Here is a 12377-nt window from a genome sequence, read left to right on the forward strand (position 1 = left end):
AATCAGTGAAGCTGGGCTAGATTTTTATATAGTTTTATCCAGCTGTGTGTGTGTGAGAGAGAAATGAATGGGGGCCTGGGGAGGAAGTCACTACACTTGGGGAGGGAGAGCATCAGTGAGGAGACCACAGGAGGAGGCAGGAAGCCAGGCAAAGAGCCATGCTGTAGCACACACACCGGCCCCACAACGTGGCTCTGCCTGCAATCAAACTACTCTTGGGGAGGGAGAGCACAAGCGAGCCAGGGTCCTTCCCTCCAGCCTTTGCCCAAAGCCCTGCACAGCACCAGGAGGATGAAGTTTGAATTCCTCCCCCTCCCTCCAACCCACACGTACCTTTTCCAGCTTTTTTTAACAGTTAAGCAGAGTCATCCACGGTGAGGCAGTAACTAGCTCAGCTTTTTCCTTTTACTTTTTTTTTTCATGATGAGAGTGGTGAGGCTGTGCCTCACTTGCCTCACCTGACTGCACGTCACTGCCAAGGCATTGTAAAGTGGTATTAACACTTTACGTGATCTTGATTCTATCCCTCTATTTATGCAGCCTAGAACTGTGTTGGCTTTTTTGGCAGCTGCTGCACACTGCTGGCTCATATTTAAATGGTAGTTCACTAGGACTCCAATATCACTTTCACAGTTACTACTAAGTTACCAAGTAAACTATATCGACGGCATTCCTCTGGTCCACTAATTTTGTCACATTATCAAAGAATGCAATTATCAAAGAATGCAAAAGTCCAGTTGCCTCCAGAAAAAAAAAGCACCTTTGGGATTCCGGTTCTGGCTATTGAGAGCGGCGGGCGTGTTTCGCTCACCCTGCGCGCTCTTGGTGGCCCCCCCTCAATCAGGGGGGCACAGGGAGCCTTGTGGGGGTGCCCTGCCGAAGGGGCAGCTAGCTGGGGGTCCCCTGTATCGGCGGCGGCTGCGGGGGGCTCCTGGCATTGCCCTAGGTGCCAGGAGGCAAAAGGGGGTGCGCGAGGAGCTTCCATGCTTCCACGCGCTTTCGCTTCGAGGCTGCTGGATGAATTTGACAATCTGAAGGCTGCAGCTGCAATGTGGTGAGATGGAAATGCTCCCCGATTCCCTCTCTGATTGTTTAATGAAGGATTGACAGCTTTTTAAAGATTTTCAATCTGTTCCTGGGAAGTGCGATTGGAGGGAGGGGGATTTCCTCCCCCTTGGAAAAGCGGCTTTGGACTGCTCTCTGCCCTCGGAGGAGGAGGGGAAGAGCTCTAGAATGAAATCACACTCATAGCAAACAAGCAGATGAATACCCTGCTGCAATTGTGAAAGAGAAGTGATGATCTGTTCTTTTTGAAAACTTTTGGTTTGTTGCCTTCTGATCCCGTGCTGGCAAGGCAAGATGGCACACTTCTACTGTCTTTATGCACTTTGAAATTTGACTCCACCCATAGAAATTGCTGGCATTTTGTCTTTGTCTCTGTGACACCCAGAAATATCTCTTGATATACTGTGCCCTGGACTTGGAATAATGGATTTTATTGTCTGGATTTGAACTATAGAAAAGGTCCCTATTATTGTCTGGACTGCCTGCCTCATGATCTCTCTTTCATAGTTGCCATTTCATCCCATGGACACAGACATCTCTGAGTTTCTCTTTACTAAAATGGCACCGAAAAGACCTCCACCTGGGAAACCAGGCTTTGCTGGCTCTGCTCCAACATCCTCAATGTCCAGCCCCAGTGGACAACAGACATTAACATCTCTACTACAACCCAAAGTCCATGAGGAGGACCTAACCCAGCAGTTGGTTCAAAAGCTCTTAAAGGGGCAGGAGGACTTGAAAAACCAACTGAAAGAAATGAATGAACAGCTCAGAGAGAACCAAAACCAAACGGCTCAAAACTCACAGAGACTGGAACTTTGGGGGGAGGGGACGGCTGAGATGAGGGGGGAGGTGAGGGGGGTCCAGAGAGGAAACCAAGAACTTGAGAACCATCAGATAAAAATGGAATTTGAAAGGATGTCTTTTTCCTTAGATTTCAAAACGTAATTGAGGCTGATGATAAAGATTTGAGGGAGATTATGACAAACTTACTCGCTGAATATATCAAAAAAGACAGACAGCAGTTGGGATGGGATATTGACCTGGTCTATAGAGTTAATTCAGCTTATGCTAGAACACACAATGTTCCAAGAGAGGTTCACATTAAATTTCTTAGAAAGACTACAAGAGATGAGATTCTGAGTGCACAAAGGGGGCAAATGTTAAAATACAAGGATAGAGAGATAGTCATCCTGAAACAAATCCCAAAGAAAGTTAGAGATAAAAGAAAAAAATATTTGCTCTTAGCGAAGAAACTATTTGAGAAAGGGGTTTGGTTCTGGTGGCTGCTGCCAGAAGGCATGCTGGTATTCTGGGAGGGCAGTAGAATCAGAATTAATACAACTATGGAGGCGGAGGCCTTCATGGAAAAAAACAAAGCTCTCCTAGATAAAGCTGATGACACTACACAAGACACACAAGACACGGGAGGTGCCGGAGCTTTGCTGGTTGGTGGGGGGGGGAGAGGAAAACATCGAGAAAACTTAGATCACAAAAGTGAGTTAAAAAAATAATGCAATTGCTGATACAGGGAATTTTTTCTGCTGGATATAAAATAGATTGAAATTATTGGAAGATATAAGGTAAAAATATGCTGTCAAAAAATTGCTAAGTAGTAATTACCTAATGTATTAACAAGTGAAAGTTATGAGAACCGGGGGGAGTGCCATTTCCTGCATAATGTAGCTGTCATAATTTGTAATCTTACCCATTACCCTTCTTCCTAAAAATTTTGTAAAACCAATAAAAAAATTTGTTCAAAAAAAAAAAAAACACCTTTGGGACAACCATGACCTGGATGACTGAGAAGCTCTACAAACCTTTTACCTTAGAGATATAAAAAGCTTCGGTGCTGCTGCTGTCGTACTGCAAGGAGAGCAAAATGATGTCGTCATAGATCTGAGTCTGGAATTCTGTCCTGGGTAGCAAGATGCTCAGCATGGGGCTTAAGGCCTTCAGAACTGCTAGCCTGACCTGCCAGGATGGATGGAAGAGAAAGGGTTAATGGTAATTGTTAATATTTCCCTCCAATTTTTCTTCAAGTAAAATATGTTCCTCTGAAGCAGAGGTGGGTTCCGACCGGTTTGGCCCGGTTCGGCTGAACTGGTAGTAACTTGGTGGCCTGGTTGCTGGAACCGGCAGCGACTCAGGCCTGCCACATCCCCGAACCGGTTCTCTCGGCAGCCCCATAGGCAGCGCCATCTTATTTTTGGCTTCTGTGCATGCGCCATTGGTGGGTTGCAGGCAGTATACCCCGGTACGGGCGTACTGGAGCCTGCCCGGAGCACCGGGTACCCAGTGGTGGGTTTCAAAAAATTTTAGAACCTCTTCTGTAGGTGTGGCCTGCTTTGTGGGAGTGGCTTGCTGGCCATGTGACCGGGTGGGGGTGGCCAACTTGTAAAATGTGGTGAAACTCACTTAACAACACTCTTGCTTAGCAACCAAAACGTTGGCTCAGAATCTCTGGCATTTGAAGCACGCTTTAAAGCTGTCAAGTTACAAGACCCTTGCACCCCTAACCCTTTAGAAAAAAAACCCCAGGGGTGTTCAAACTTCACAGCTTTAAGACTTGTGGACTTCAACTCCCAGAATTCCTCCTCTCGCTCTTCATCTTGATGATGTGCGGACGGGCGGGGGGAGGGAGCTGGAACCGGTTCTAAACGGCACTGTAGATTTGTGGAACCTCTTCTATAAAAGAGGTTAGAACTGGCAGGAACCCATCCCTGCAGGTACCGTTCTGGTATGGTGCTCTGGAGGGCCCACCTGCCTGCTCGAGCTCCTTACCTGTGCTTTAAGCCTTTGGCGCTTCCGCACACACGCATGGCGCGTACAGTGCCTGCGTGACGCTCCACCAAGCAGCTGGAGCATCGAGGAGGCTTGCGGAAGCGTCACAGGAGAAGTACGATGCATGCGTGCGCCACACATGTTCATGTGGGTGACGCCAGGGCCGTTCCAACCGTACTGGCTGGAACGGAATCCGGAACCCACACTGGCATGCAGAGAAGCATTTTTTTAGTACTGCGCATGTGCGTGAAGCCTGCTCGCACTCAGCGTCCCTGAGCGAAGCAGCAGTAGCAGCAGCCGGAACCCACGCCTGCTCTGAAGGGAATGCCACTCAGGGAGTTTTGCCACCTTGCCTTGCTACACAGAATTGAAGGCAGATCTGGGACAGGGTCATGAGCTCAAGGCAACTCACCTTGGAGTGACTGCCAGGTAACCAGGTGCGAGTGATACAGGCGTAAAGGGGCAGAAGGTAGCTGGAGAATTGCTGGACACTGATACGTGGGTAGGAACTCCTTTCCCAGGTCCGAAGATAGATTTGAATTGCTTTGCATATCTGTTTCAGGGCTTGTATGTAGGGGAAAGAGAGAAAGGTGAGGATCTTAGCGGAAGGCAACATTTCTGCTTCTCATAAAAAGGTACTCAGTGGGGACCTATGGGGAAGCTCAGCCGACTTTTCTTTCAAAGTCTTCAGAACCACAACTGGTCCAGTGCTGAAAAGCAGCTGTAGGAAGTTAAAACCCACCCTTCTGCTAGAAAACGGAAATATCCTGGGAAATATTAAGAAGGCAGAATATTATGTTTCCCTGGATGTGAAAAGGGTGAAACATGTTTTTAAAGACAAAGGAGCTCCCTGCAGCTCCCTGCCCCCACCATCGTTGTCAATGAGCCGTTAAAGCCTGAGCTAGTCTACTTTACATAATAAAGGTAGGATTAGCCTTCTACAGAAACTCACCACATGGACTCTGGGAGCTCAACCAAACTTGGACTCAAAACACAGTCTAGAGAGTTTGCACAGTCTGCATGGCCCCATTTGGAGTCTGACAACCAATCAGAATACTTTTCTTACACAGGAACAGGAAATAGAGAGGTGGGGCTGAACAGAGTATAAAAAAACCCAGCAAGCCCCTTCTTTTCTCTCTTTTCTTCTTCACCCAACATCTTGAAGCATGTGATCGTCTTTTCTGTTGAGGACCTCAAGCCATGTGACCCTGTCCACCGTTAAACCATCTTTCCCAGCAGCTTCCATGTTTCCAGTGTCTTTTTCCCACTTGGAGCTGAACCCAGAAGGACTTTTCTTCCAACCCAGGAAAGACACTTCCGCTTGAAGGATCCAATCCAGGTCCATTTTTGCTTAGCCCTAACTGGTTGGTTTGAATTTGGCTTAGGGCAGGGGTGTCCAAACTTGAGAACTTTAAGACTTGTGGACTTCAACTCCCAGAATTCCCCAGCCAGCTGGCTGGGGAATTCTGGGAGTTGAAGTCCACAAGTCTTAAAGTTCTCAAGTTTGGACACCCCTGGCTTAGGGTGTTGTATGAACAAATTTTCATTTGTCAACCACCCAATTCACATTTTTCTCTCTTTTTCATTTCTTAGGGGCTTCATTCACACAACACACTTAAACATCATCTTCTTTTAACGACCTCATAATACCTTGCGGGGTGGAGCCTGGGAAACTGAATGGAGTTAGGTGTTTATTGGCCAGATGCCCTTCCTGTCGCCAATGCAGAGTTTTGTTGAGCAGATATATTCTCATTCTGCCCAGAGAGAGAAATATCTGCCTCGATTTAGGATCGAACTCACAGCCCCGATTGTGAGGGGAAAGCTCCACCTCTAGGCCACTGCACCACTCACACAACACACTTAAACAGAACAATTAACATTCAAAGTGCTTGGCTCATGGGGGTCTGAGCCTTTGTGCGATTCCCAGAGCTGCCAGCAAAAGAGTTTGAAGGTTTGTGATGGGGAAACCTCAATCAGCTCTGGAAGTTTCACCTGTGCAGAGGGCCCAGCGCTTCCTGGTATCCTCAATTCTACGTGTGACTGTCTGCATGGTGGTTAAGGTGATCCCAAAGAAGGGGACACAGTGGTACACTAAGGGGAGGAAAAGAAAGAGAGGGAGGGAGGGAGGGAGAGAAAGAGCTTGTCAAAAGAGAAGTGTTGATCATTTTAGAAATCTGAAACTCTGAAATGGGAATTCATCAAAAAACAAAGATCGTTGAGCAACTCTTTGGGAAAAGTCACGAGCTACTTTTAACTTTAACTTTTAACTTTTATTTAATTTATAAACCGCGCCCTCTCCCAGAAGGGACTCGGGGCGGTGTACAGTCATATTAAAACACAATATAAATACATACAGATATAGATAAATATGGATAAATATAGATGGAGGAGGTAACATATAAACTGTACAATAATAATTAAAATTAAAATTAGAGATACATTAAAAACTACCCCTAAAAAAACTACCCCAGAATAAGATGTTTGCCAGGAGGTTAAAAATGGGACTATAAATGCGCTAGGCCAGCTAATTGGAACAGGTGGGTCTTGAGTTTCTGCGTTACAGACTATTTTGACTTCTACGTTACAGACTATTCCCGTATCTAGGGCAAGAGCAGAGTACTTTTTTTTTTTTTTGAGTTTAAATTGCAGGTAGTCCTCGACTTACAACAGTTCATTTAATGACTGTTCAAAATTACCGCAGCACTGAAAAAAGTGACTTGCGACTGTTTTCACACTTAGGACGGTTACAGCATCCCCGCGGTCATGTGATCAAAATGCAGGCGCTTTGCAACTGGTTCATTTTTATGACAGTCACAGTGTCCTGGGGTCAGGTGATCACCTTTCCCACCTGTCTGACAGGCAAAGCCAATGGGGAAGCCAGAGTCACTTAGCAACCATGTTACTAATTTAACAACTGCAATGATTCACTTAACAACTGTGGCAAGAAAGTTCGTTAAGTGGGGCAAAAGTCGCTTAACCGATATCTCACTTAGCAACAGGAATGTTGGGCTCAATTGTGGTTGTAAATGGAGGACTACCTATATGTCCCTCTAAGACAAGAACTGGACATCTGGATGCCAGTTCTGATATGAGTCCGGATGTGTTTCGATTGGGGACAGAAGCAGTCGCTTTCCACTCTCACCCACTCCCCCAGCTATAACCTACCATTCATGGTTGTGACTTTGCCCAAAGTGAGGAGAGTGAACTCATCAGGCTGCCCAAAAGGCTTGAGGTGTCGTTGAAGCTCATTCATGATGACACTGAAATGTCGGCGAGCAAAACTGGCCAGTGCATTGCTGACAGCCACCTGGAGCTCCCAAGGCACCTCCTGTCGAAAAAAGAATGAGGTCGAAGACTATATTAGGTGTTCGAATAATACAGCTTGTTCAAATACAGCTTATATCCGTGATGGAGAACCTATGGAACATGTGCCAGAGGTGGCACGCAGAGCCTTCTCTGTCGGCACATGCGCCATCGCCAGCTGCTCTTCTGGTTTCCATTGCACACACACAGAGCTGGTTTTCGGGGGTGCCGGAGCGCCGGAAACTGGCCTGAAAATGGACCCCAAAACTGCCAAAAGTCTACCAGTTTGGGGTCATTTTCAGGCCATTTTTCAGGCCAAAAACAGCCCGAAAAATGGCCTGAAAACAGCCAAAAAACAGGCATGCACGCACTGGCCAGCTGGTCTTTGGGTTTCCGGTGCTGCGGTATGTGCAAAGACCAGCTGGACGGCACGTATGTGCGTGCCAGAAACCTGGTCGTCAGGTTTCTGGCATGCACTGGCCAGCTGGTCTTTGGGTTTCTGGTGATGCGGCACGTGCAAAGACCAGCTGGACGGCATGTATGTGCATGCCAGAAACCTGAAGACCAGGTTTCTGGCATGCACCGGCCAGCTGGTCTTTGGCTTTCCGGTGCTGCGGCGCATGCACATGCACGCATATTCCGGTTTGGGCACTCGGTGCCAAAAAGATTCATCATCATGGGCTTACATTGTTCCTGCTTACCAACAGAGATGCTCTCAGCTGCTTCAAGGCTGTGAGAACAAAGCTGCAGGCAGGCTCCACCTCCAGGCCACGCTCCAGCATAGCCCGAAGGCTGCGGTAGATGGCCACCTTCTCCCAGACAGCGCCCTGCAAGGGGTGGGGGTGGGGAGAAGAGAGACCGTTTCTGCATAGGGATGGAACGAAGCCCTGATTCATTGACACAACCAAGAGTCAGAACATAGCAAATTGCAGGGTCAGAAACTGGTATCTCTGTGACAAAAAGAGGGGGCAGAACAGAGAGATCCTTTTCTACTGACCAGTGGTGGGATTATTTTTTTTAAACTACCAGTTCTGTGGGTGTGGTGTGGGTTGGTGGGAGTGGCTTGGTGGGTGTGGCAGAGAAAGGATACTGCAAAATCCCTATTTCCACCCCACTCCAGGGCAAGATACAGTAAAATCTTCATTTTCACCCCACCCCACTGTTGTGGCCCAGCAGGATCCAGTTGAGGTGCTGATGGACTCGGATAGCGAGGGATCATTTGAGTCTGCCCTGGACGATGTGGAGGATCCTGTGCAGGGTTCAGATTCAGAGCAGGAACCAGAGGGGCTGGTTGGCCACCAGGAGGCGCCTGAGGCATGGAGCAGTAGGGAGGATCAAAGGCAGTTTGTCCCTGATGCTAGATTGAGAAGGGCTGAGAAACAGAAGCAGCAACTCTGTAGGCAGACTCACAGAAGATGATTAAGCACAGGTGGTTCTGGATTGGCCCCTCCAATTATTATAGGTGAGGCATTGGGAGGGGACATTTGCAGGAAACAACAGTTCGAATTAGCAGTGAAGAAAATCCATGTATTCTAGCCGTGTCTGCTCGTTGGGACTATCTGGGTTGTTTTCTTGAATGTGAGTTGTCTGGGCCTCAGCCAAAGGATTTGTTATCTCAGCAAATTAAATAGTGGCAAACAGCCAAGCCTGTGTTCTGGTTTATTCACAGGCATGGAGAGGGGGGTCAGAACAGCCCACTAACCTGCTTTCCAGCTCTGTTCTCCTGTGCAAGGCAACAGAAGAAGACCCAGCCGATCAGCTGGGACTTGGGAGACAGCCAATAGATGGGGGTGGAGCCAGCCAGAGGTGGTATTTGCCGGTTCTCCAAACTACTCAAAATTTCTTCTACTGGTTCGCCAGGACTGGTCAGAACTGGCTGAATACCACCTCTGCTACTGACCCCGCAGTGCTGTTTCTGAGTAGTCTAGAGCAGTGTTTCTCAAACTTGGCGACTTTAAGTCCTGTGGACTTCAACTCCCAGAATCCCCCAGCCAGCATAGCTGGCTGGGGAATTCTGGGAGTTGAAGTCCACAGGACTTAAAGTCACCAAGTTTGAGAAACACTGCTCTAGAGTCTAGTCCCGGGGTGTCAAACTCAAGGCCCGTGGGCCAGATCCGGCCCATGGAGTGCTTAGATCTGGCTTGTGGGGCCAGCCTGGAAACAGCAAAAGACCAACCCATGGTGCCTCTGCCAGTGAAAACAGAGCTCAGGGGCACGTGTGCTCCGCTTTCGCTGGCAGAGGGTTATCAAAACAAACTAAAAACAAAACAAAAGGATAAATGTTTGAGCATGCAAAAAGGAACAGGTGTTCTGACCTAGGCTTCACAAAATCACAAAGCAGATTCCTTGTCCCGACCAACCCCCTTTTTATTAAGCTAATGTGAATGCATCTCATTCACATCCAGCAACTTCCTGACGAAGAGTCCTTCAAGGTTGAATTTGCAACCACCGACCTTATCAGGCTTGGAGAGCTGCCAGGCCGATATCTTCCAAAAGAAATGCTGTACAAGAAAATAATTGGTAAGGAGTCTCTGAGAGTCACAAGCAAATCTTCAAACTAATTATTTGAACTAATTGCCTCCTGCAAACTCCACTCCCCTTTCGCTCCTCTTTACTCTCAAGTCAGCCCTTGTTCCTTAACTGTTCCCTTCTCCTGGCAGGTCTGCACATGGGCAAATCGGGAAGAGGCTCCAGCTGTTCTTCTGCCCCACTGATAACCAACTCTGAAGGCAACTGATAATTGTCGGACGGCCCTGGTCCCATCTCTGCCTCTGACACAGAGCCCTCCTCAGAGCCTTCCCCAGACTCCAGGACTGGCCTATGTTCCTCCCCAACCTCCTCACTGTCTGAGCCTACCACCAGCTCCACTGGCAGACCACAACAACAGGAAAGGACGAAGGGAAAGAGGAAAGACAAAGAAGAAAAGAGTGGAAGAGAGTAAGGAAGGAAAAATAAGGGAAGAGGGGAAGGAAGAAGAAATTAGAATGAAGGAAAAAGAAGAAAAGGAAAGAAGGGAGGGAGGAAGGAAGGAAGAAAGGAAGAAAGGAAGATTATAATGAGAGTGAGGGTCTCAGGGAAGTCCTGTCTTAGCACTTGGCTACCACAGGCACCCCCAACATGAGTCGTGCCATGCCCACCATGGCAATGATCCCCCCTGGCCCTCCGAGGTCAAACACAACCCTGATGCAGCCCTCAATGAAATCGAGTTTGACATCCCTGATCTAGACAAAAACAGATCATGCCAGACTAATCTTATTGCATTCTTTGATAATGTGACAAAATTAGTGGACCAGAGGAATGCTGTTGATATAGTTTACTTGGACTTCAGTAAGGCTTTTGATAAGGTAGACTATAACCTATACTAGATAAAGTAGAAGAATGTGGGCTAGACAGCATCACCACCAGATGGATTCGTAACTGGCTGACCAACCGCACTCAACGTGTAGTCCTCAATGGAACTGCATCTACATGGAGGGAAGTATGCAGTGGAGTACCCCAAGGCTCTGTTTTAGGCCCAGGACTCTTCAACATCTTCATCAATTATTTGGATGAGGGAATAAATGGGGAACTCATCAAATTTGCAGATGACACCAAGCTGGCAGGAATAGCCAACACTCCAGAAGATAGGCTTAAGATACAGAAGGATCTTGACAAACTTGAACGTTGGGCACTATCTAATAAAATGAAATTCAATGGTGAAAAGAGTAAGGTTCTACATTTAGGCAACAAAAATGGAATGCACAGGTACAGTATAGGTGGTACCGTGCTCAATAGTAGTAACTGTGAGAGGGATCTTGGAGTTCTAGTGGACAACCATTTAAATATGAGCCAGCAGTGTGCAGCAGCTGCCAAAAAAGCCAACACAGTTCTAGGCTGCATCAACAGAGGGATAGAATCAAGATCAGGTGAAGTGTTAATACCACTTTATAATGCCTTGGTAAGGCCACACTTGGAATACTGCATCCAGTTCTGGTCGCCACGATGTAAAAAAGATGTGGAGACTCTAGAAAGAGTGCAGAGAAGAGCAACAAAGATGATTAGGGGACTGGAGACTAAAACATATGAAGAACGGTTGCAGGAACTGGGTATGTTTAGCTTAAGAGAAAGAAGGACTAGGGGAGACATGATAGCAGTGTTCCAATATCTCAGGGGTTGCCACAAAGAAGAGGGAGTCAAACTATTCTCCAAAGCACCTGAGGGTAGAACAAGAAGCAATGGGTGGAAACTAATCAAGGAGAGAAGCAACTTAGAACTGAGGAGAAATTTCCTGACAATTAGAACAATTAATCAGTGGAACAGCTTGCCTCCAGAAGTTGTGAATGCCCCAACACTGGAAGCCTTTAAGAAGATGTTGGATAGCCATCTGTCTGAAACGGTATAGGGTTTCCTGCCTAGGCAGGGGGTTGGACTAGAAGGCCTTCAAGGTCCCTTCCAACTCTACTATTGTATTGTATTGTATTGTATTGTATTATAGACTGCAGAAAGTTCTAGGCCTTGGTGGAGCCCTGGCTTCCCTGAATATAATCCAGAGCTTCAAAGAGCAATTTTCCCTACCTCATCCTGTTGGAGGATCGTCATGAGTGCTGGCATCACAACGGCTGGCTGGCTACGAGCTGCATGTATTATATGAAATACTAGATCCTTCGGGTTGGTTTCTTCTGGGAATTGCAACAGTTGACGGATGGAGCAGAGATGTCCTGCGCAAAAGTCCCAAAATTATTTAGGTAAAATAATAACATACCCTTGGTTTCATGGGGGAAAGTGCTGTGTGCAGTTTGATACTTGTTCATCTGGACTTATTTGTATTTTTAATTATGTTTTAATTAAAAAGTGAACTTTTAATTAAAAATTGAGTTGAAAATTGAAAAGTAACAGGGAGAGTCAGTTAGGAGTAGTGTTAAGGCACTAGGTTAGAAACTGGGGGACTGTGAATTCTAGTCCTGCCTTAAGCACCAAGCCAAACCAGATCACTTTGGGCTGGTCATTAAATAGCATGTAATGGCAAATGCGGTATTGGGACGTGGTGGCTCAGTGGCTAAGACGTTGAGCTTGTCGATCAGGAAGGTTGGCAGTTCGGCAGTTACTTGTCCAAGCTTCTGCCAAACTAGCGATTCGAAAGCATGTAAAAATGAAGTAGAAAAATAGGAACCATCTTTGGTGGGAAGGTAACAGAGCTTCTGTGTGCCTTCGGCGTTTAGTCATGCCGGTCACATGACCACGGAGACATC

The 12377-nt window shown here is 47.0% G+C and overlaps 1 protein-coding gene across 1 annotated transcript in view; it reads right to left on the bottom strand.

The window, feature by feature from the left end:
* The window catches only part of LOC309387461 (maestro heat-like repeat-containing protein family member 2A), a gene marked incomplete at both ends in the record, with an annotated part of 57887 nt that overhangs the window by 45009 nt on the left and 501 nt on the right, over positions 1-12377 (bottom strand). The window contains 6 exons of the mRNA XM_081943942.1: positions 2890-3036; positions 4259-4410; positions 5839-5937; positions 7012-7174; positions 7851-7976; positions 11704-11846. Of these exons, the coding sequence (XP_081800068.1) occupies positions 2890-3036; positions 4259-4410; positions 5839-5937; positions 7012-7174; positions 7851-7976; positions 11704-11846 (830 nt within the window). The remainder of the gene's footprint in view (positions 1-2889; positions 3037-4258; positions 4411-5838; positions 5938-7011; positions 7175-7850; positions 7977-11703; positions 11847-12377) is intronic.

This window comes from Natrix helvetica (genome assembly GCF_964273705.1).
Source record: "Natrix helvetica genome assembly, chromosome: 2".
Lineage (NCBI taxonomy): Eukaryota > Metazoa > Chordata > Lepidosauria > Squamata > Natricidae > Natrix > Natrix helvetica.